Source organism: Electrophorus electricus, chromosome 12 (genome assembly GCF_041902795.1).
Source record: "Electrophorus electricus isolate QZ-2024a chromosome 12, ASM4190279v1, whole genome shotgun sequence".
NCBI classification, from domain to species: domain Eukaryota; kingdom Metazoa; phylum Chordata; class Actinopteri; order Gymnotiformes; family Gymnotidae; genus Electrophorus; species Electrophorus electricus.
Window position 1 is genome coordinate 28,919,059 of NC_137508.1, and position 24,942 is coordinate 28,944,000.

At 48.6% G+C, this 24,942-nt stretch overlaps 1 protein-coding gene across 8 annotated transcripts in view; it reads left to right on the top strand.

Annotated features, from left to right (window-relative positions):
* Positions 1–653: 653 nt before the first annotated feature.
* The window catches only part of znf827 (zinc finger protein 827), a 59,039-nt gene continuing 34,750 nt past the window's right edge, over positions 654–24,942 (top strand). For 4 of the 8 annotated variants that reach the window (XR_014126427.1, XR_014126428.1, XM_081724461.1 and 1 more), the window contains exons 1-4: positions 654–994; positions 11,599–12,807; positions 16,310–16,482; positions 17,052–17,535. Coding sequence is in view for 6 of the 8 variants with exons in the window: in XM_081724461.1 (XP_081580587.1) it covers positions 952–994; positions 11,599–12,807; positions 16,310–16,482; positions 17,052–17,535 (1,909 nt within the window). In the remaining 2 variants the exon portion in view is untranslated. The remainder of the gene's footprint in view (positions 995–11,598; positions 12,808–16,309; positions 16,483–17,051; positions 17,536–24,942) is intronic. The other 4 variants (XM_081724463.1, XM_081724460.1, XM_081724459.1 and 1 more) reach the window with 2 other exon arrangements.

A 24,942-nucleotide genomic window follows, 5' to 3' on the forward strand; every position in this document is an offset into this window, starting at 1 on the left:
GCTGCACTCCAACAGGCTTCGCTCAAAAAGAAAACACAAAAAGCTTTTGTGCCGTGGTGGGATTATTGCACTTGTTTTTATTTATTTATATAGTTTGTTCTTCTTCCTTTGATGGTGTTACAACCTGGTTGTGGTTGTGTAACTCATTGTGTAATTACTGTAATTAAGTGGTGTTATGTCATGTTCTGTTATGTCAAGTTTTGTGCAAAATATCCGTGTGGTGTTCCTTTTAATGTTATTTTTTCCTTTTCATGAAAGTCTTTTATATAAACGTTTAAATTAAAATCAGTTGTGGCATTTCTATCTTAAAACATGAATTTGAAAAATGAATGTAAATATGAAAAAGCACTTTTTTGTTCATATATTTTACCAGGCAAACTGTGTTCAAAATCCATATAAACGGTAAAAAGAAAAAAGAAAGAAAAAAATAAATAAATTTTTAGTTGAAATTATATGAAAACCGGAAATAAAAATACTTTACATTTACTTGGCCGCGTGCATCTGCGTTTCAAAGTATCAGTTTGCGTTTTTACAAAAAAAAATCTTTTCGTGGTCAGTTCAGTATACACCGAGAAAGCTCGCGGGCACCTTGTTCCTTTCTCGTCGCTCTAGCGGGTGAGCTCCAGCGCGCGCGCGCGCACGCGCGTGTGTGTGTGAGTGTGAGCGAGAGAGGGAGTGTGTGAGTGTGTGTGTGCTCTGCTGTTGCTGCCCTTTGATCCCTGCATTAGTGTTAGTTAGGGGCTCGGAGACACACACTTACACACAGAGCAGCCATAGTCAAGACACGGAACAACAACAGCACCTCCTCCTCTGCTCGAGCCCAACAATACACTTCACGAGCGCAGCCAGGTGCACGACAGCCTGCCAGCACGCTCCGCGCGACATTTCAATGGGAAGAGACCTTTTTGCTTTTTATCCTTAAAGCAGGAGGAGAATGTGATAAACAGGAACATGCCGCGGAGGAAACAGGAGCAGCCCCAGCGCCTGCCGTCACGTAAGTGCTGTGGGCTCGCGCGGACGGGCATGTCGGTGGGTTTTGCGCAGCAGTTCGGGGTGAGAGAGGTGAAGCAGACAAAGGCTCGTGGGTTATTTCTCGTTTTCTCGGGCTGCACTAGGCAGCCATGTTGGCGGTGAGAGGCTAGCGAGCGGGCGCTCTAACGGCAGCTCGCGCAGAAAGGTCCCGTTCCGCCTAAAGGTTGCGGCCAGTTCGCTCGCGGATCGGCGGGATTTGGCGTTATGGCGCTGCGTTTTCCTACGTGTGTCCGCGCGAGTCTCTCGGTCGGAACAGAGAGGAGGATCAGAGTCTGGCGCGGTAAAACGAAGGGTCAGTCGGATCACACGAGCCAGACTCGGGCTTCCGTGCCCCCGTCTCGCGAGCTCTGGCGCTATCGTGCACCACTCGGCAACTTCAATTCGCCTTAAAACATACGCGTGCAACTTTCCGCTGTTCATGAGCGCTCGGTGCGCAACTCAATCGTCGAGTTTTTGGTGTGGGCTACTTTGCGCGCGGAGTGAGATGTTTTAGAGCGGAGGTCTTCTCCTCCACCCCTCCCAGCGCAGGGCTCGTGCCTGCGGGCTACCCGTGTCAGAGCCGTGCTCGGTCACCTGAAGTTCAGCCGTTCCCTTCCTCTGCTCCGCAGCCGTTCATTGCAGACAGACTGCGATCAATAAGACCAGCACGCGCCTTTCTGTGCCCTCGCCATGCCGAGCTACTCGGGGTGGGCTGTGGACGTGGTGGAATGAGCGAGCACAGTTCGGTGGGTTGACCCCGTGGTAGCGGGATGTGCGGATTGTGCTTTTATCTGCTCACTAATACACTGCTGCACTTCCACGTGCTGGCCAGGAGAGGACGCTTGCGGCAGACCGGAGATCAGCAGAAGAACTCGCTAAATGGGGCTGTTTGCTTTTAAACTAATAATATCGGAGAACGAAATGAACATTTCTGCCACGATAACACACGTACATAAGTGACGTCAGCTGTCCTCGCCTTCATTAGCTGATTCCTTCGTGCGCGTGTGCTGAGATGTGTTCTTGCTGGAATATGACATTTAATCTGCACCGTTACACGCGTTCTTATTATTGTTTTCCTCGCGTGACGGGCATGTACGTGATGACTGCTGTGGCGTTGTGATTTCTAGAGGCGCGTGTTTGATGGGACGCTGGGACCTGTGACTGGTCCAGTTCACTAAACTGGTCCATGGTGCAGGAGCTTCACGCGGGACGTCTGAGTCGCTGGTGTGTCGTCACACGCGTGCCGGTAGTGAAACTGCTTTAGCGTCCGTTCATTAAAGGGCGGCATGAGCCGGAACAACGGTGTTCGCTGCTGCTCGTTTCCGTTGATCATGGCTCCTATAGTGCTTTGGGTTTTGGACATGTTTCAGGGTCTGAGCCTGGGGGCAGGTCTCTTCACTTCAGCTTATGTCGCACTGTCATCAGTAGGCAGAGTGTGGTGTGCTGTAAGTGATGTCATGCACAGTTAGGACGGCTGTGTTAATGTGCACCGTTCAGTTAGCAAGTCACACGTTTATCTGCACGTGTATATGTATAATGTGCAGGAGGGTACTGAGGTCATGGTTTGGGTCACATGCTCTCATTTTGACAGTTAAGTATAAAACCTTGGCCTTCTGCGCAGTACTCAGACCCGCGGGGACCTCGAGACCTTGGCTTATATAACCTCTGTGTCTGTTAATTTAGGAGAACTCATACATTTTGATCGGCCATCGGGTCATAGATCACCAAGCTTGTAAATGAATCCAAGTTAAAGCACAGAACGTAATCTACAATGTTGATCTCTCATTACCATGTTTTTAAAAGCTTTCTGCCGCGCCACAGAGGTTGAACGGGGTTACCACTTTTCCCCCCTTCTCTCTCTCTCTCTCTCTCTCTCTCTCTCTCTCTCTCTCTCTTTACTGTTCTTTGTCTCAGTTGAAAGCCACCATTTTGTGGAAACCCACAGCCCATATCATTCTTACATTCTGACCTTTGCCATTAGCTAAAATGTCTCCCTCTGGGAAGCCAGACGTTTCGGTTATATGCTTCCCAGCTTCCACAGGATCTGCATTTTGCAAATGGAGGAACTGGAGCACTATGTTAATGCTGTGTCTTCATTACTGAGCCCATGTCAGAGTGTGTGTGTGTGGTGGGGGGTCTCTGTACCTTACTGTAATGGTGGGTCACTGGCTCCTATCCACTCCTCTATGATTATAATGACCTTGGCTTGAAAACATTGGATTAAGGGGAGAGCAAAATCAGGGGAGATCTCCATTTCACTCTTGGCATCCGATTTGTTGGGAGTATGTGCCAAGAGCCCCCCTAGTCCCTCTCCTCCAACCACTCTCCCCCTAGCCCCTCCCCCCTCTCCCCTAGCCCCTCCCCCCTAGTCCCTCTCCTCCAACCACTCTCCCCCTAGCCCCTCCCCCCTAGTCCCTCTCCTCCAACGACTCTCCCCCTAGTCCCTCCCCCCTCTCCCCTAACCCCTCCCCCCTAGTCCCTCTCCCCCAACCACTCTCCCCCTAGTCCCTCCCGCCTAGTCCCTCTCCCCTAGCCCCTCCCCCCTCACCCTTGTCTACACACCCCTTACTCCACCAGTTTGATCAGGCTCTCACCAGTGTCTGCCCAGTTCAACTCAAGCGAATAATGATATAAAGGCTTTCGCTTAGAAATGAATTAAAGGCCAGGTCTAAGGGGGGAGGGGTGCCCCAGCCGCACACGGCCAACCACAACATTTCGATTCATCAGGCGTGCTGGACGGCCTTGGGTCTCATCACAGGTACAGTCCTAATGGCTCTCTGGAGACTCTGAGTTAAAGGGAGACACTTAAGAAAACAGGTGAGCGGCGGAGGGAGACACCCCTCGTAAGGGTGTGTGAACAGGTGAGCGGCGGAGGGAGATGAAGTGTGCCATGACAAGGCAGCTGGGTTTTCACTGCTAGCAGGGAGACTTACCCAAACACGGGTGTAGCGCACACGTTTTTATTTTTCTGGTTTGGGCGACGTGATTAATGATTAGTGCAAATGAAAGCTCACAGCTGGTCAGCGTGTTCAGAGGAGTTGTGTGAAACACACGTTTGAGTGAGTCTGGTCTTTCAAATGAGTTTTGTTTTTGTGCTGTCGAACATTTGTAGCTGAAAGGCAGGAAGGGGTGAGGTCATATAGGCACCACGCAATCTTCAGCACTTGACAGAGACCTCCCTTAAATAACTCCCTCTGAAAACCTTGGTTTTGTCTTCCACCTACCCAACCATCAAAGCTGAAGACCAGTCAGACACACACACTCCCTTCATCACATCGTCCCAACCTGGTGTTTGAAGTTCTGCTGACATGGAATGACACACAGCCCAAACACCGCTGCCCCCTCCCCCAACCGCCAAAGCTCCCACCTCAGTCAAAGCCAAACGGGACAGAAGTGTCTGACTCGGATAACAAGTCACGACGTGGAGATGTAGAGCTAGGAGTGCAGCTCTCAGGGAGCCCAGCCTGAGAAATAACCATCTCACAGGAGTAATAACCATCTCACAGGAGTAATAACCATCTCACAGGAGTAATAACCATCTCACAATAGTAGTAACCATCTCACAGGAGTAATAACCATCTCACAATAGTAGTAACCATCTCACAATAGTAATAACCATCCCACAATAGTAATAACCATCTCACAGGAGTAATAACCATCTCACAGGAGTAATAACCATCTTACGAGGGTGGGGGGCAGACAATTTAGAGAGAGAGAGGGAGAGAGAGAGAAGTTAAAGGGTGGAAAGAGCGTGTGCGTGTGTGTTTGAGAGTGAGAGGTGAAAGGTTGAGACGCTGGAACCTTGAAACATTTTTGTTGCACCACACAAGTGTTTCAAGGAAAAACATCCGCAACACCCATCACATGGCCAACACCCGGGAGTAGTCCATGGTCTACATGTCATGTTAGGTTGAGGGCTGTACATTATTAGCCAGTGTAGTGTGGCGGTCTAGCGGTGTGGGAGGGAGAGGGTGCACAACCCATCACACAGGTGACCTTAATAAGCGTACAGCAGTATAAAGGCGTCTCTTTTTAACACCTTGAAATGGTGGTGAGATGTTCATGTCACCTGTGTTCAGGATCTCTGTGTTAGCCTTGAGAGAGCTGGCCCTGAGCTGCCTGCTCACCTGACGGGTAAAAGTAGGTGTGTGATAGGGAGTTCTGGTCCATCCTGGGTCAGTACCTCTGGAATCTAGAGCATTCCCCTCATGCTGGACCAGACAGCATTATCCTCGCTGATCCAGACAGTTGTGTGGCCCCACTTGTCTTTTGGATTTAGGCCATAAAAGTACAAACTGAACTCTGCTCCCATTTTTCCCTCCCCATTTTGGGCGGGTCTACACACTCAATTCCCTGTCATCCCTAAACTGAATTCTCTGTCTTCCCTAAACATAAGCCGGAGAGGCAAGTGCTCTTTTTACATGAGAGCATCACTTTCCCAGTGTGAGGATTTTCCTGGTGGAAGGCTCTTTGTCTGTCTGCCAGAGCTCTGTGACATGGCACTGCTAGAACCCATACCAGTTATCAAACAAACACCAGTGAGCAGACAAACACCAGTGAGCAAACACCAGTGAGCAGACAAACACCTGGGGAGGAACAGCCCGGTTACACCTGGGGAGGAATCAGAGATCTAGAATGTAGTCATGTGAGGTTCTGGGCTTGGTTCTGGGGTTGGTTCTTGGTTTTGGGCTTGGTTCTGGGCTTGGTTCTTGGTTTTAGGCTTGGTTCTGGGCTTGGTTCTGGGGTCAGTTCTTGGTTTTAGGCTTGGTTCTGGGCTTGGTTTTAGGCTTGGTTCTGGGCTTGGTTCTGGGCTTGGATTTGGGGCCCACAGTCAGGCAGCCTCACTGTATGCGTCAGGTGTCTTTTTTGTCCTTTTGGTCGTAGTATTCATGTCTCGTTCTCAGGAGCAGCCGGTACAATAGGTCCAAAGAACCAGTGGTTTTCCTCTTTCTGTTGTTAGGGGGTGTATTAATGCGCTACCCCTCCTGGGCCTGGTGCGGAGCCCGCGGTTCTGGGCCTGACGCAGCCCTGCCTCCTCACTGAGTGCCAGCATGCTTTAGCCTTGTAGCTGTTCCAGCTCTTATGTAGTCTTCCAATTCAAATGACGCCTCAATTCAACGCTGAGGTCAACATGAAATGTCAACCTTATCCTCCTGCCAAAGGCGCAGCCACCGTTGTCATAGTGATCATTACTCCTGGTTTCCTTTTTTTTTTGCAATCATTGGTTGAGGGGACATGGCGGTACTGGGTCTGACACACCTGGCTGTATCTACACAAACCGAAAATGAAAGACTGGGTGTGTGTGTGTGTGTGTGTGTGTGTGTGTGTGTGCGGCGGACAAAAATAACTCCTGCGTCCTCCTTTACCACGGCAGGTTTGCGAGTCATATTGGGCACGGTGGCTGTGGCGTTATCGAGCTCATGTACATCGCTTGCTCTGTGAAAGCTGAGATGGCTATCGCTGTGACACAGAGGATGAACAATGCAGCACAACGCGTCAGCTGACCGGGCCACCGTTTAACATGGAGATTGGAAAAGGAGTCAGAGAGCTATCCTTCTGGACCTGCATGCAAAAGAGAGGACACCCCCTCCCTCCCTCTCTCTCTGTTTTTCCTTTCTCTCTCTCTCTCTCTCTCTCTCTCTCTCCCCTATCCTCTCTCTCTCTCTCCCTCTCTGTCTTTCCCTTTTCTCTTTCTCTCCCTCTCTCTCATGTCCTCCTCTCTAATGGCTGAATAGCCGCCTCCCCCATTCCAGAGGACGGCACTGGGACCAATCCTTCTTGTCCCTGGTTTTGATTGACAGGCTTGTGTCCAGGAAGGTTCTACCACAGGCAGCAGTGCCAAGCTGCTGTCTAACCAACATCACTGTAAAAAAAGCCATCTTAACCCGCGTACCTCCTCCAACGCTCTCTCTCTCTCTCACACACACACACACACACACACACACACACACACACACACACACACACACACACACCCTTTCTCCCTCCCTCCCTCCCTGTCTGTTCCTCTCACCCCTCCTTCCTCTCTCTGGGTGGCTGGAGTCTGGCTTGGCCACGTCTCCTGCGTGTGTTAGTAGGATGGCTGTGATTTACAGTAAAGCCGAACCCGAGCTCAGGTCTGGGTGGGCGGCCCGTGTGTGCTGTTCGCGTCATCGCACCTACTCCTGTCCCCACGCCATACACACTAAGACTTCTCTTAAGATATTCTCTCTTCTGCATTTTCTAGCCACACACACTCACGCACACACACACACACTCACACACACACACACACTCACACACTCATGCACACACACACACACACACACACTCACGCACACACACTCACGCACACACACACACACACTCACGCACACACACGCACACACACTCACGCACACACACACACTCACGCACACACACTCACACACACACTCACACACACACACTCACATACTCACACTCACACACTCACTCACACACACACACACACACCATCTCACACACACACATACACACACACACTTTCTTTTTTCTTTTTTTCTTTCTTGCGTTTCTTTGGGGTTTTTTTGTTGTTGTTTGGGTTTTCTGTGACTCATCTAAGGGTCGTGACCCTTCGTTCCTGCCGTGCGTAAGGCAGAGATCTGCTCGTCCACTGTGTGTCGCTGCCCTGGTCAGGATCAGGACTTCACACACATCCTGTGTAGCGTAAGACCACACTGCTCTACTGACGTTAATTCTATCTCTTTAAGGTAAAACTGATTTTTACTGCAGGGTAGTTTCACTCTTGTGTTTTCTGTGTGCGGTCGCTAAAAATGGAAACGTGGGCGGGGGGTGGGGGGTGAACACGCGAGCAAAAGGGGCCTCATCCACAAAGAGGAATTTCCGAGGTCTTTGAGGCAAAGGCGTCTGTCTCTTCTGAGAACACTTCTCCTTCCTGTTTCACCTCTGGCCCGCTGCCTGCCGTACCTGCCGTACCCGCTGAGCTCAGACGCCAGGTTTATCGAAACTCCCAGATGGTGATATGTAGAACACTTCAGTATAACATGGCAGCTATTATATATAACAGGGGCTGCGTTGTGTGTGTGGTCTCTCCCCAGTGCTGAGCCTGCCACACACACCGGGGGAGGGGGCGTGGTCTTCTGAGTGACTCTGCTGATGTAATCATTTATAGTGTTTTTATAGGCGGGGTTTTTGGTGATTACCATTAAAGCTTAAAAACTGGGAAACTATATTTTATATTTTATAATGTATTTATATTTGTTAACTATTTTTTTCTATTACATATAAATGAGGGCCTGCTTAGGTTCTGTCCTCAAAACAGATATATAAATACAGAAATACTAAAATAAATCCCCCCTATTTTGATGGATTCTTTTTTTGTGATTGGTTACTGTCTGGTCCAGGTCATTGTGTCCTTTGGCTGTGCTCATCTGTTCTGCTGGTCTGACACTGATATCTACTTACACTGAAACATCATGTTTTGTTGTTTTTTCCTCAAGACTTCTTCTCATCAGACACGATTACCGGGATCACCTCGCCTCCAAGGCCCGCCCCCCTTCTCCACCACAGAGCTCCACCCCCCGCTCACCCACCTCCCCCTCAGAGCTCCGCCCCCCACTTGTCCTCCTCCTCCGACAGAGCTCCGCCCCCCTGTTCTCACTCCTCCCCCACAGAGCTCCGCCCCCTGTCACTCAAGATGGCATGGGACCCATGAAGGTTTGCACCCTCCCTCAGTGCTAATAAGGCTGACTGGCAGGGGGGTTCATTAGCATCGCCCGCGGCCGTGGCAACCCCTCCAGAGCCCAGCCGACACTTAATTACTACCACCAACCTTCCTCAGCCTCTCTCATTCACAGCACTGCCCTCGCTGATGCTACGCCCCCTTAGCACAAAACCCCTTCCACTTCCTCCATGGTCACTGCCACTGGCTCCCAGCATGCACCAGGAAGGCAGTAACTTGCAGACTACAGACTTACATCACTTCTTCCATCCAAGTCTGATGGACTTGTCTGTGTCTGGTTTTGTTCTCCCAGAAGTCTGTGAGAGTCTTTCCCATTGGTCTGACAGTCACACCCCCGTTTTGTTGACCAATGGCCTCTCCAGCCTCTCCACCAAACACACACCCACACACACACACACATACCCACACCCACACCCACACACACACACCCACCCACACACACACACACACACACACACACCCACACACACACACACACCCGAACACACACACACACACACACACACAAACACACACACACATACACACACACACACACACAAACACACACACACTCTCATGCAGACACACACACAAACACACACACACTCTCATGCAGACACACACACACACGTGCACACACACACACACACTCATGCACACACACACACACTTTCATGCAGACACAAAAAACTAACACGCACACACACACACACACACACTCTCATGCACACACACACATACACACACACACACACACGGGCGGCGGTTAGCCCGAGGATACCGGTCAGCGCAGTGCACTTGTCTGGACGCAGAGTGTGTGGTTGTTGGCATCCTGGTGCTTATCGGCCCCGGCAGAGAGGGCACATAGACCTCAGTCATACGATGTAATGTGTTTGTTGGTGCTGCAGCTGAACGCACGGGATCAAAAACATCAAAGCATCATGTGTGACTGCAGCCCTGCAACCGCGGGGGGGAGAGAGAGAGAGAGAGAGGGAGAGTTAGTGTAAGAGCCAGTGAGTGAGACACAGAGACATACTGAGAGGGAGGGAGAGAGAGAGGGAGGGAGGGAGGGAGAGAGAGAGGGAGGGAGAGAGCGAGAGGGAGAGAGAGAGAGGGAGAGAGAGAGAGAGAGAGGCAGGGGGTTGTTTCAGACAAAGCCGTGCGGAACTGTAGCCCAAGCCGTGACCTTGGGAAATGTCAGGCCGCCCACAGTATGTCCTGCCTGTACATACACCACCGGAGAGAGAGAGAGAGAGAGAAGGATAGAGAGAGAGAAGGAGAGATGGGAACAGAGGGAGAGAGAGAGAGAGTAGTGGGGGATAGTGCTTCTTAGCTTAGCCCAGCATAGCTGCAGTTCAGACTGAGTGTGTGTGTGTGTGTGTGTGTGTGTGTGTGTGTGTGTGCGTGTGTCCTTGGGTCAGCAATCTAGCCATTTGGCTCTGACTGCATTATGACCATTAGTGTGCTCACATGGACTTGTGGCATACATGAGCAGTGTTAGGGTGATCCCATGCTCTGTACACACACACACTCACACTCACACACACACTCACACTCACACACACACATACACACACAGGCACATGCGCTGACAGCTCTGTCTCAAACACCATCTCTTACAGAGTTGTTTGTAAACACTCACTCTCCTGTTGGTTTCAGTGTTTGTCCTCCTGCGTGTGTATGACGTCTTGTGCCACTGGTGAGCAGGTGTGCTCGTTCAGTGACGCTGCCCAGAAGTGCATTAACTGTAACGATCCAGGTGGGTTGCAGGGGCATCGTTGCCTGGCAACGGCTTTGCCATCCTCCTATAAACAGGGCTGTTGCTAGGCTTGTGTTGGGCTTGTGTTGGGGTGGCCGGGTGAGGCCATGATGGACACCAGCATCAGTGAATGAGAGAGAGCTCCAGTAGGGGGTGGGGCTGCCCTGTTTGTGCTGTTCTGCTGCCCCACACTTAGCTGCTGAACCAGTTTAAACTGGGCTGCACTAACTGGGCAGCTGTGGGACGGCTGTTCTGAGGAGTGTTGATACCTTCCTCCCACAGGCCTTTTGCTGTTGTGTTTTCCTGACATGTTCTTGTGGAGGGTTTGTTAATATGTATCAGGAATATTCAGTTTCTTTGTTCGCCCTTGTCTGGCAAGCTGTAATGTTTTGCTTATGAATATTGATACATGAAGTGTATATTAATGACCTTGGTGACCTTAACCCTATCCTTATTGGCTCCCTGGTGGTATCTGCAGACTCATGAATATTAATTCAGTCCTGTAACCTCCATTACCCTAATCTTTGCTGTCTAGCCTCCCTGAAGGGCCCGTTGCCATGGCAACCCTTTTACTAGGCTCCTTTAGAGCCTGATAAGAAAAAAAATGGTTAAAAAGGATGAAAATGGAGTCGTTCTAAGCATGGCAGAGGAATCCTGAAACTGTAGCATTTTGGAATTCTGTAACTGGTCATTTTTTATTCGGTATTATGTTTCTAACATTGGCGTTGTGCTCAGTGAGACGAGGTGATTGGTAAAGGTCACACAGCTCCCTCTCCAGAAGATTCTGGGTTGTATTCTGTGTTTCTGAGTTCATTCTACCAGGAAGTAACAAGAAACAAAAAAACTAAACTTTAGCATTTTCATTTAATGATAAGAATAATAAGAAATGTGCTATTGTGTAGTAAGAGCTTGTTCACACTTGGTGTGTGTGGTTGTGTGTGTGTGTGTGAGTGTGTGTGTGTATGGTTTGTGAGTGAGTGTGGTTTGTGTGTGCGTGTGTGGGTGTGTATTGTTTGTTTGTTTTTTTTTATGTGTGTGGTGTGTGTGTGTGTGTGTGTGTGTGTGTGTGTGTATTGTACATGCTACAGTCTGTTGTAACTCCTCTGCCTGTGTTGCGTTGCAGATGTGGACCGGACTGAAGGTGGCGCTGTACTGGGTGGCTCGGAGGAGGATGGCTGGTTTGGGAATGCCTCTGACAGTCCCTCGGAGTCGTCCTACGGCGACATTCCAGAGGAGCTGCGGGTGTCCCCAGAGAACGGGCCGCAGCCAGAGCAGGATGCCTCCTCAGAGAGCTCTGTGGGCTGTCCTACGCCTGTCCACCGCGCCTCCCTGGAGCTGCTGGGCCTGGACGCACGTGTGCTGACCACGCAAGACACGCTCTCCTCAGTGGTGTCCTCACTGTATTCCGGCGACGCTGCCCAGGGCCTGGGAAAGCCCCTTAGCAGCAACCTGCGGAGACTCCTGGAGGCGGGCTCGCTGAAGCTGGAAGGAGGGGAGCTGATTGGTCGAGGGGCTGTCAGAGGGGCAGAGTCTCCACCTGTGGGCTTGGCGCTGTCGCCATCTTCACGTCACGCACAGCAGCTAAGCGCGCTCGCACGCAGGCTTGCCGGAAACTCCGCCTCTGCTCCACCCGCCTCCGTGCCGGTGGTGAAGCAGGAGCCCAGCGACCCATTCAGCCCGGCGGAGGCGGGCGGAGGCTCAGGTGGCGCCGGCTTCATGTGGGTGGGGATGGGTGACGCGTGGCTGGCGGCCAGCTGTTCGGGGGTGAGCGGCAGCAGCCTGTCACCTGACTCAGCCATCCAGAAGCTTAAGGCGGCAGCCAATGCTGTGCTCCAGGACAAAGGCACCGTGACCTCATCTGGCTCCGCCTCTTCCTCATCCTCCTCCTCCTCCTCATCAGTCACCTCATCCTCTGCTGCATCCTCCGTGGCGGCACTGGGCGGGCGGCCAGACGACGCCATGCGCTTCGACGCCTTCACCTCACCGTTCAGCTCGCAGTCCGCCAGCTCCACGCTAGCCGCGCTCTCCAAGAAGGTGTCTGAGCGGAGCCAGCAGGTGACGGCCACACCCGAACATCCGCCCACCACCGCACACTTCCTCTCGCTCGTCTCCATGACGTCATCAGCAGCTCTGCTCAAAGAGGTAGCAGCACGGGCCGCCGGGAACCTGCTGGTGGAGAAGAAGGAGTCGCCCGCACCGCTGACGCTCGGAGCCTCGGAGGACGTCAAGCCCCTGCTGGACAGGAACCAGAAGGTGGCCACACCCTCCCAGACCATGGACATTCTGCTGCCCTCCACACCCAAGGGAAGGGGTAAACCCAGCAGCCAAGCAGGTACCAGGCAGGCCCACCACACGCCCATGGCAACATGTTTTGGGGGTCAGATACGATGGACATTAAGCAGTTCTGGGCTAAATATTAACATGTTTGCATAATTCCTGCTCTAACTTGCTTATGGTTTTTAAGAGCGCCACAATTTTACACGTTAAGAAAGATTCGGGTCTGAAGGCTTTGACGTCCGATGTCATAGAACACGTTCCTGGCAGACAGCTAATATTATGCAAACTAACACGATTTACAAATCAGATATTAAATAACTCACTTCCTGACATGGTTTGGAAATCAGATATAAAATAAACTGTAACTGTTACATAATTATACCAAACTGTAACATACTTATACCAAACTGTAACTGTTCCATAATTATACCAAACTAACAGACTTATACCAAACTGTAACTGTAACATAATTATACCAAACTGTAACTGTTACATAATTATACCAAACTGTAACAGACTTCCTGGCATGGTTTAAAAATCAGATATAAAATAATTCACTTCCTGACATGGTTTACAAATCAGATATAAAATAACTTGCTTCCTGAAACAGTGGCTGTAACCCTCCAGTGATCAGTTTGTTTATATGATATCCCTGTTATAGCTGCATTATTGCCAGATATACTGGATCTTAGTGGCCACGACAGTGTGACGGGGATTTGTACTGTAGTGGTAATGATGGACGAGGAACAAGATGAACTATTCAGAATAATTCTACCAAACTGTAGCATAATTATCCCAAACTGTAACATACTTATACCAAACTGTAACTGTAACATAATTATACCAAACAATAACTGTAACATAATTATACCAAACCATAACTGTAACCTAATTTTACCAAACTGTAACATAATTATACCAAGTTGTAACTGTTACATAATTATACCAAACTGTAACATACCAAACTGTAACTGTTACATAATTATACCAAACAATAACTGTAACATAATTATACCAAACCATAACTGTAACCTACTTTTACCAAACTGTAACATACCTATACCAAACTGTAACTGTTACATACTTATACCAAACTGTAACTGCAACATACTTTCGCCAAACTGTAACTGTAACATACTTATACTAACATAATTATACCAAACTGTAACATACCTATACCAAACTGTAACTGTAATATTATTATACCAAACTGTAACTGTAACATAATTATATCAAACTATAACTGTAACATAATTATACCAAACTGTAACAGACTTCCTGACATGGTTTAAAAATCAGATATAAAATAATTCACTTCCTGACATGGTTTACAAATCAGATATAAAATAACTCGCTTCCTGAAACAGTGGCTGTAACCCTCCAGTGATCAGTTTGTTTATATGATATCCCTGTTATAGCTGCATTATTGCCAGATATACTGGATCTTAGTGGCTACAACAGTGTGACAGGGATTTGTACTGCAGCGGTAATGATGGACGAGGAACAAGATGAACTGTTCAGAATAATTCTACCAACCTGTAACATAATTATACCAAACTGTAACTGTAACACACTTATACCAAACTGCAACTGTAACATTGTTATACTAAACTGTAACATACACCAAACTGCAACCTACTTATACCAAACTGTAACTGTAACATACTTATACCAAACTGTAACTGTAACATTATTATACCAAACTGTAACTGTAGCATAATTATATCAAACTATAACTGTAACATAATTATATCAAACTGTAACTAACATAATTATTCCAAACTGTAACATAACTAACTGTACATGAAGCTCTGGATATGTCAGATAGAAAGAGGGAGTTGAAACTGAAGTCACTGTAGCAGCTTGGTCTAATATCTGTGTGTGTGTGTGTGTGTGTGTGCATGTGTGTGTGTGTGTGTGTGTGTCCGTGCGTGTGTGTGTGAGTGTGTGTGTGTGTGTGTGTGTGTGTTAGTGGTAGGGTTAATGTGAGGGCTTAGTGTGAGGGGTTAGTGCTAGGGTTACGTGTGTGTGTGTGTGTGTGTGTGTGTGTGTGTGAGTAAAAGATGTTGAGCATGTAGGTGTTTGTGTGTGTGTATATGCGTGATATATACAGTCATATGTAAGACTGTGTGTGTGTGTGTGTGTGTGTGTGTGTGTGTGTGTGTGTGTGTGTGTGTGTGAGGTTGGCCGTAGAGGCTGGGAAAGGTCTGCTAGCTCGGTGGGGATCTGCTGGAATTGCCTGCACGTTCCCACACCCATCCTCCCTAACCCATCCTCTCCCTGTTGGATGTGCCGGCTGCCAAACGAAGGCCAGCACTGTGTGTGTGTGTGTGTGTGTGTGTGTGTGTGTGTGTGTGTGTGTGTGTGTGTGTGTGTGTGTGTGTGTGTGTGTGAGCATGCTGTCCTCACACACACACATACTCCAAGCAAGCAAGGTCATCTGAGCAGATTCCCCAGGAATTTAGGTCAGGCTCTCAATCCAGACACTCGGCAGCCCATTCCAACCCAAACCCTAACCCTACCACTAACTCCTAACCCTAACCCCAGAACCCGAATTCTACCACTAACTCCCAATACTAACCCTAACCCTTAACCCTACAACTAACCCCAAAACCCTAACCCTACCACTAACCCCTAACACTAACCCGCAAACCATAACCCTACCACTAACCCCTAACACTCAGTTTGGTAAAGCACAGGCATCAGAACCGTTGTAGCACCAGGAAAAAAGCTCTTAAGGTGAAAGGTCACAAGTGGTAGGATTGTACGATTAGGGTGGCGAGGTTAAAATCCTAATCTGAATGACAGGTGCTAAATCCCACTCTCATCAGGGAATCAGCCACTTCTGTCCCTCTGGATTACGCTGAACCCGTCCTTACCTAATGTGCACAACACCTGCAAAAGCCTTTAATAGCTGCCATGTCTTCTCCTCCGCTCCTCCACAAACCGTTTCCACGGTGATCTCCTCGCTGCGAGAGGTTGGGCCACAGATGGTGGTTTATTGTTGCAAATAGGCAGGCTCGAAGTTTTACACCCCAGGTCAATGAATGGCTGGGCGCGGTAATTTCACCAAACACTGATTACCAGATGTTTTTCAAGGAACCCGACTGGAATACTTATGAAGTTGTCCTGACAGGGGCCTCGTAGAATTTCTAATGCAATCATGCCAGCTTCTAATAAGACCAATTAGGCGCTAATGGACACCGGATATGGAGCCAACAACAATAATCTGTTTGCTAAGAACCTCCCAGTGTTTGGCTTCCTTGATGAGAGGCGTCTTTGGCACTGAGTGGTGGGACCAGGGCGGGACCAGGGTGGGACCAGGGTGGAACCAGGGTCTTCCACCAGCAGGTCTCACTGCTCACCTGGCGCTTCGGTCAGCCCAGAACTCTGGTCATTTATGTTAACGATTATTGGCGCTACAGAACGTCCGGGAGGCTGAGGAATACAGACGAGATATGACCTTAAACGCCCTTTTACTGTGGGCTGGAAGACGTTGATGTCAGAGTCATAAAGGTTATAGTGTGGCGTATTTCTCCTGCTCTCTCCTCATTCAGGGTCACCCGAGGACGTGGGCAAGCCGTTCCAGTGCCCCGTGTGTGGCCTGGTCATTAAGAGGAAGAGCTACTGGAAGAGACACATGGTGATCCACACTGGTTTGAAAAGCCACCAGTGCCCCCTCTGCCCCTTCCGCTGCGCCCGCAAAGACAATCTCAAGTCACACATGAAGGTGAGATGGAGCGACCCTAACCTTGCCCTTTGACCTTTCACACACAATCCTGTAAATGTTAACCTTTGTCCTGAAACCATTAGTTAATGTGCTTGTATTCACACACTCTTAACTGGAGTTGTTTGAGTGCAGTCGTATTTGGCTAACTGAACACACAGTTTACACACGCTCTGCAGGACGGCCCATCTTGGTTCAGTACCAGGGCTGGTTCAGTACCAGGACTGGGTTACTCACACTCTGTGCAGTCTAATTATGAAATGAAAGGTGTATTACTGTAGAGAATTGAAATGATCAGACTGATATTAAGAGCTGTGAAAACCTTTATCTTATAGTGAAATATAATACACTGTTAGACATGATAATTCTACTGTAATCATAAGATATTAGTTTCCAGTAAAGGTTAGGGTTAGGGTTACGCCCTACCCCTAACCCTAACTTTAACCCTACCCCTACCCCTAACCCTGTCCCTACCCCTAACCCTAACTTTAACCCTAACCCTGTCCCTACCCCTAACCCTAACTTTAACCCTTGACCTAACCAGAACTTGACCCCTGTTGTCCTTCATGCAGGTGCACCAGCACCAGGACCGTGGTGAGACGTTCCAGTGTGAACTCTGCCCTTTTACCTCCTCCCGCCATTTCAGCCTAAAGCTGCACATGCGCTGTCACCAGCACTTCCCCCGCCCTGACCTCAAGGTCAAGGAGGAGCCATGCACCGACACAGAGGAAGGGGAGGGGGACGGCTCTCTGCTGGGTGACATCACCACCACCACTGGAGACCAGGCCATGACCACGGAGGCCTCACTGTCTCCTGCCCTGCCGGCGTCCCCTAGTGAGCCGTCTGAGTGCATGCACGTCAAAGAGGAGCCCCTGGACGTGGCGGTTACGTCCCCGTTCACGCTGCGCAGGGATCGGCCTGGAAGCAGCAGCTCATTGGATCTGTCGGGGCGTAAGGCCAGCCCATCTGGCCCAGGCCCTGCCCCGGGCCCCGCCTCCCTCTTCAGTCCCGACATCACCACCAAGACAGCCACAGACCTGCTTATGAAGCTGTCAGGTAGGATGGCTTTGTTACCGTAGATACACATGCCAGGGAGAGAGCGCCGGTCGTCCGAGCTGTAGAACTTTGCAGCTCCTTGAAAACTACTCAGTATGAAAGGCTCTCATGAGATACGAGAGCTTCTCAGAGCTTTCTATGGCAGTGATGATTTTCAGTAATGGTCACATGATAAGTTTTCTCAGCTGTAATGCGAGCGTGAAGACGGCCTCAGTGCCTCAGAAACAGAACGGCTCTCTCTGCTGGAGTGTATCGAGTGTGTAGAAAATCTTGTGATGTAGCCACAGAGGTAGACTCCACGTTTACACGAGAGCGCTCACAGAGTTTCCACAGAATCCCCTTGCCAAAGAAGAAAACCCCTTACACTGGTTAAAGGCAAAAGTATAATTTTTTTCACATAACTTATAAATATTAAAGTTTTCTTAAAACAGCTTTGCTTCAGTATAGTGTTGAGGATAAACTTCTGCTTTTGTGGTAAAGACCCTGGGGAGAATTTAGGTATCATCAGGTGTCAATCATCAAGTGTCAGTCGAGTCAGCAGTAGAAGGGGTGGAGATCTCACCGTACTGAGGACTTCCACCATAGTGCAATTACAGTATAACCCTGCTGTGAGAAAGACAGGAGGTTAGTGACACAACTCGAAAGTTTCGACATGTTTAACCCATAATTCTATGTGCTGGATGATTGTGAGTCCATAGCAAGACTGATGTGGGGTGGGTGAGGGTGTTTGGAGGGTAGTTGGGGTCCAAGAACAGGGTCAGTGCCAGGGCCACCAGTCACCCACTTAATGCAGAGTAATTAGATTGAGATCTTGGCACAGGAAAAAAGGAAAAACCTTCACAACATTAGATTAATTAAAAATTCATGCATAATTCATAATTAAAAAGGAATCAGTAATTGGGAATGATTAGCGCCCTCAGCTCCAGAGTGTCACCCCCTCCAGCTGGAAGCGTGGCGGCCACTGGGGTCGAGCTGACTCCCGCCCCACCTCCAGAGTGTGCACACGCACTGTGGCCTTGTATGGTGCAGTCACTGATCCCAGCACTCCAGTATACTCTGCTCCCGGACTCCCAATCAAGTGTGCCCTGTTCCTGGAACGTCCTGCATCCCGGTGATGCCACACACTCCCAGTACACTCCCAGACTCCCAATCAAGCCCAGTGGGTCCCGGAGGAGCCAAACCTGAGCAGGCAGGTGAGGAGAGAGAGATGGGGACATCTCCCTGACAGGAGGGATGTTTCACATGGGGCATGCTGAAAATCAGTGGGGGTGTAGTGGTGATCAGTAGCATGTGGGGATTTAGTGATCAGTACCATGTGGGGGTGTAGTGGTGATTAGTACCATGTGGAGGTTTAGTGGTGATCAGTACCATGTGGGGGTGTAGTGGTAATCAATACCATGTGGAGGTTTAGTGGTGATCAGTACCATGTGGGGGTGTAGTGGTGATCAATACTATGTGGGGGTTTAATGGTGATCAGTACCATGTGGGGATGTAGTGGTGATCAGTACCATGTGGGGGTCTAGTGGTGATAAGTACCATGTGGGGGTTTAGTGGTGATCAGTACCATGTGGGGGTTTAATGGTGGTCAGTACCATGCGGGGGTTTAGTGGTGATCAGTACCATGTGGGGGTGTAGTAGTGATGATCAGTACCACGTGGGGGTGTAGTGGTGCTGGGTACCATGTGGGGGTGTAGTGGTAATCAGTACCATATGGGGGGTGTAGTGGTGTTCAGTGCCATGTGGGGGTGTAGTGGTGATCAGTACCATGTGGGGGTGTAGTGGTGATCAGTACCATGTGGGGGTTTAGTGGTGATCAGTACCATGTGGGGGTGTAGTGGTGATCAGTACCATGTGGGGGTGTAGTGGTGATTAGTACCATGTGGGGGTGTAGTAGTGATGATCAGTACCACATGGGGGTGTAGTGGTGCTGAGTACCATGTGGGGTGGGTAGTGGTGATCAATACCATGTGGGGGTTTAATGGTGATCAGTACCATGCAGGGGTTTAGTGGTGATCAGTATCATGTGGGGATGTAGTGGTGATCAGTACCATGTGGGAGTGTAGTGGTGATAAGTACCATGTGGGGGTTTATTGGTGATCAGTACCATGTGGGGGTTTAATGGTGGTCAGTACCATGTGGGGGTGTAGTGGTAATCAATACCATGTGGAGGTTTAGTGGTGATCAGTACCATGTGGGGGTGTAGTGGTGATCAGTACCATGTGGGGGTGTAGTGGTGATCAGTACCATGTGGGGGGTGTAGTGGTGATTAGTACCATGTGGGGATGTAGTGGTGATCAGTACCATGTGGGGGTGTAGTGGTGCTAAGTACCATGTGGGGGTTTAGTGGTGATCAGTACCATGTGGGGGTGTAGTGGTTCTGAGTACCACGTGGGGGGTGTAGTGGTGATGAGTACCATGTGGGGATGTAGTGATCAGTGCCATGTGGGGGTTTAATGGTGATCAGTACCATGTGGGGGTGTAGTGGTGATCAGTACCATGTGGGGGTGTAGTGGTGATCAGTACCATGTGGGGGTTTAATGGTGGTCAGTACCATGCGGGGGTTTAGTGGCGATCAGTACCATGTGGGGGTTTAATGGTGATCAGTACCATGTGGGGGTTTAATGGTGGTCAGTACCATGCGGGGGTTTAGTGGCGATCAGTACCATGTGGGGGTTTAATGGTGATCAGTACCATGTGGGGGTTTAATGGTGGTCAGTACCATGCGATGGTTTAGTGGTGATCAGTACCATGTGGGGGGTGTAGTGGTGATTAGTACCATGTGGGGATGTAGTGGTGATCAGTACCATGTGGGGGTGTAGTGGTGATCAGTACCATGTGGGGGTTTAATGGTGGTCAGTACCATGCGGGGGTTTAGTGGTGATCAGTACCATGTGGGGGTGTAGTGGTGAGCAGTACCATGTGGGGGGTGTAGTGGTGATTAGTACCATGGGGTGTAGTGATCAGTGCCATGTGGGGGTTTAATGGTGATCAGTGCCATGTGGGGGTTTAATGGTGACCAGTACCATGTGGGTGTGTAGTGGTGATAAGTACCATGTGGGGGTTTAGTGGTGATCAGTACATGTGGGGGTTTAATGGTGATCAGTGCCATGTGGGGGTGTAGTGGTGGTCAGTACAGTTATGGTTGTTCTCTGGTACTCACGCTTTGCTCCATGTAGTGAAAACCAGACAGATGTGCACATGCGTTTAAAAACCGTGAATTGTTCTAAAGAATCTGGTCATAGTCCCACAAGAATTACATGGTGGATGAATTGGGGGGTGGAAAGAGGGAGAAAAGGACAGGCAGGGAGAGAGGTGGAGAGAGAGAGAGAGAGAGAGAGGGAGGGAGAGAGAGAGAGAGAGAAGCACGGGATGAAAGGAAGAGATGGAAAGGGAGAGGAACGAAGCAAATGACAGCAGAGTGGTGCTTTTAGAGATCCCCAGGCAGAACACACACACACATACACACACACACACACACAGTGAACTCTCCATGACCTCTGACATAATTGGCCTATCATTTTTTTTGTGGACGGCTAGGCTGTCTCCTTTGATTCTCCCGCACTGACACCAAAACCAGACGCCCAGTTGTGATCCACATTCAGATAAAAGACCCTCAAGTGCCGCTGAGCTCCACAAAAATGATCCCATCTCACCTAGAGTGGGGGGCGGAGCTCCTGATAGGGGCAGGTAGAGTGAGCTGGGGGGTGTGGCCTACCTGCTGATTTAATGGATGCTTGGAGATAAATGACATCGTCATGTTTGTGATGACATCAATATCACTGTAAAAACCAGCCTGTGAGTTCAGATACTGGGTCACACTTGAAGATCGCAATGCTGATCAAATATTGAAATTAAATTATGGTGAAAATTGTCATAAATGTGCATCTCAGGTATCTCAAGTGTATGAAGAAACACAGACAGACAGACAGACAGAGAGAGACAGATTATTATTATTATTATAGTTGTTGTTTATCTTGTTTGTTTATGTATCATTATGGAGTATAATGCGTAATTTCAGTTCTGGATTATAATATGTATTTATTTCAGATCTAGATTATAATCCGTATTTATTTAAATTCAGAATTCTAATACATATGTAACATTGTTCGAGTGCCGCAGGGCGTGGAACAGGATACACAGACTCCCTCGATCTATTGAAACATTTATTAACATGAATGACAACGGTGGCACTCACACAATACACAACGGTTTTACACAAAGTGAACATTCAATGAGGGTTAACATACAACAACATTAACATTTACATTTACAATGACCAACACTGAGGCATGCACTGATGGGGGTTTAAATAGACAATAAACCCCATGCAGGTGCATGCCATCACGGGGGTGTGGCTATAGACAAGGGCGAACCCCCCTGCACACAGCAGGCCGTACCACGTGACTTGGGGGGGCGTCCCGTAACAACATATTTATATCAACTCTGGATTATAATACATATTTATATCAACGCTGGATTATAATATGTATTTATTCCAGATCTGGTTTATAATACATATTTATTTAAACTCTGGATTATAATATGTATTTATTTCAAATCTGGATTATAATACATATTTATTTAAACTCTGGATTATAATATGTATTTATTTGTAAGGAGGGAAGCTTGGCAGAATGCAAAGACAAGCCGTGTAGAACACACTGACATTTATTTACACACAACGAAGATAACATAGCAAACAGACTAACATAACACTGTCAAACATCAGCGAATGGACAGGACCTTATATACATGCACATTAACAACATGAAACAAGGAACAGGTGACATACACAGGGAGTGTGGCCATGCAGATGAACACACACGTCTGGGAGGAGGGGGCCATACTGCGACATTATTTCAAATCTGGATTCTGATGCATATTTATTTAAACTCTAGATTATAATATGTATTTATTTCAGATCTGGATTACAGCATGTATTTATTTCAATTCTGGATTATAATACATATCTATTTCAACTCTGGATTATAATGTGTATTTATTTCAGATCTAGATTAGAATATGTATTTATTTCAGATCTGGATTATAATACGTATTTATTCAATTCTGGATTATAATATGTATTTACTTCAGATCTGGATTATAATACGTATTTATTTCAACTCTGGATTATAATATGTATTTATTTCAAATATGGATTATAATACATATTTATTTCAGATCTGGATTATAATACGTATTTATGTCAGCGGGTGCTGGATTGCGGTTAGTAGAGACTGGAGACAGACATCTTAGTAGGTGCTCAGGATTGAAGCAGCCAGTGATCTGAGTAAACCACAGAAATCAAACCTGTTCACTAAACCACAGACATCATCTATGAAAACGATCTTTGTTCTGCCTCAGAGAAAAACGAAACCTGGATAAATGGCATCTGCTGTACTACAAAACAAAACTAAAGCCATTGCTTGGTACTGGCAGAGCTGCCAGACAGGGTCCGACCCTGAGGAGGTGCAGGCGTCCATGACCTGGAGGCTTGGAGGCTCCAACAGAGATGAAGATGAATTCATCACTACATTTAAATGAGCTTCCGTGGGGTGAAGCACAGGAAATAGCTGCGTGTAACTTCCTGTGGCTGTGTTTGTGGCTGTCTGGTGGTGGTGTATAGCAGTGCGTGGCATCAGCACTGGGAGCACGCTGTCCTGACAGGGGTGCAGAGCTAATGAAGTGGACTACTGGTGTCGAGTCAGGACAGAGCCAGAGGTGACACGCGAACAGGCCAGCGTTTGGCAGAGAGACGGACGAGGCGAGAGAGAGAGAGAGAAGGGAAGGAGTGAGGAGGAAAGAGAGAGGGGTGATGAGGATGAGGAGGAGAGCAGAGGTAATGTTGATGTTTCTCTGACCAGATGGCAAAAAGTGATGGATGTGATTGTTTTTGTCAGTAATGATTAGATTTCTTTGGCTTGTCGTGTAGGTTCTGAAAGAGACATTTTCATTTCATGGAAGTTGAAAAGACCAGACAAGCACTTTCGTGAAATTCTCATAGATAAAGCATTAGGTCATTTCATACACAGCGTATGCTTGGTATTTAGGAGAGCTTTGTGTATTACGGCCTCAAAACGCAGGAGAAAAAAAGGAAAACGCCACACGAGCTGCTGGATTAGGCTGATAAATTATTCAGCGTTCACTGTAACATGAATTCGAATGGAAATTTCGCCCTATTTTTAGCCGCGATCCAAAAGGTCATCGGAGTGGTGTGACTTTGTGTCTCCGCACTCACGTCTCCAACTTGTACTTTTCTGCACACCTTTGAGAGGAAGTGTGTGTGCGCACGCGCATGTGTGTGTGTAATGCCCTGTCCCTGTCTGATAGGACACGCGACCTGACACGCTCTTAATTAGAGGACGCCCTTCCAGGTGCTGACCGGACTCCGCTCTGTCCTCCCGCTGACACCTGACTGCTGACATTTCCAGCCGGTGCCCGCCTCGTGCCCGCCTCGTGGCACCCAGCACCGCCCCGCCCGCCTCCTGCTCCTCAGTGGGAAGGTCACCAGCTTTCCTCATGGCACAGAGCGAACTTCCATGCCGACACGATCATCCTGTCACCTGTCCCCTACTGTCTCACGCGGGTCTGTGCAACCCCTTCTCGTCGTTGTTAATCGGGGCCACAACGAGCACCAGCCATCCAGCGCAGATCGATGACACACACCCACGCTGTTACAGAACGTAGTTACAAGGTTTGGGCCAACAGGATGTCGAATGTTTTGCAGACAGGAGAGGGTTTGCACGGAGCGAAGGATCAGATCACCACTACAGAGGAGAAAGATATGAAGACAGAGAATGGACAATTAGCAAAAGAGGAGGGGTAACACTGTGGGTGTGTGGGTGTGGGTGTGTGTGTGTGGGTGTTAATATTTTGTTGTTGGAAAAGGCACTCTGTAGAGAGGAAGAGCTTTTGTTTTTGTGTGTCTGAGTGTGTGTGTGTGTGAGAGAGAGAGAGAGAGAGAGAGAGAGAGAGGCACTGGCTTGTGTTCTTTTCTTGGCAATGATAGAAAGTGGCTCTATATCTTGATATTAATAATTAATCTGAGCCTGATTAGAAATGTCCCACTTCAAAAGCATATGGGGGGAAGGAGGAAGAGCTTGTGCCTCTTACCCCAAACCCACCAAACACCTCTAATCCCAAACCCACCAAATACCCCTAACCCCAAACCACCAAACACCTCTAATCCCAAACCCACCAAATACCCCTAACCCCAAACCACCAAACACATCTAATCCCAAACCCACCAAATACCCCTAACCCCAAACCACCAAACACCTCTAACCCCAAACCCACCATACACCTTTTACCACAAACCACCAAACACCTCTAACCTCCATGGGCATCATCTTAATCAGAGGTCATTTTAATCCCACTTTGAAATTGACCTGATTGCGGTATACGTTG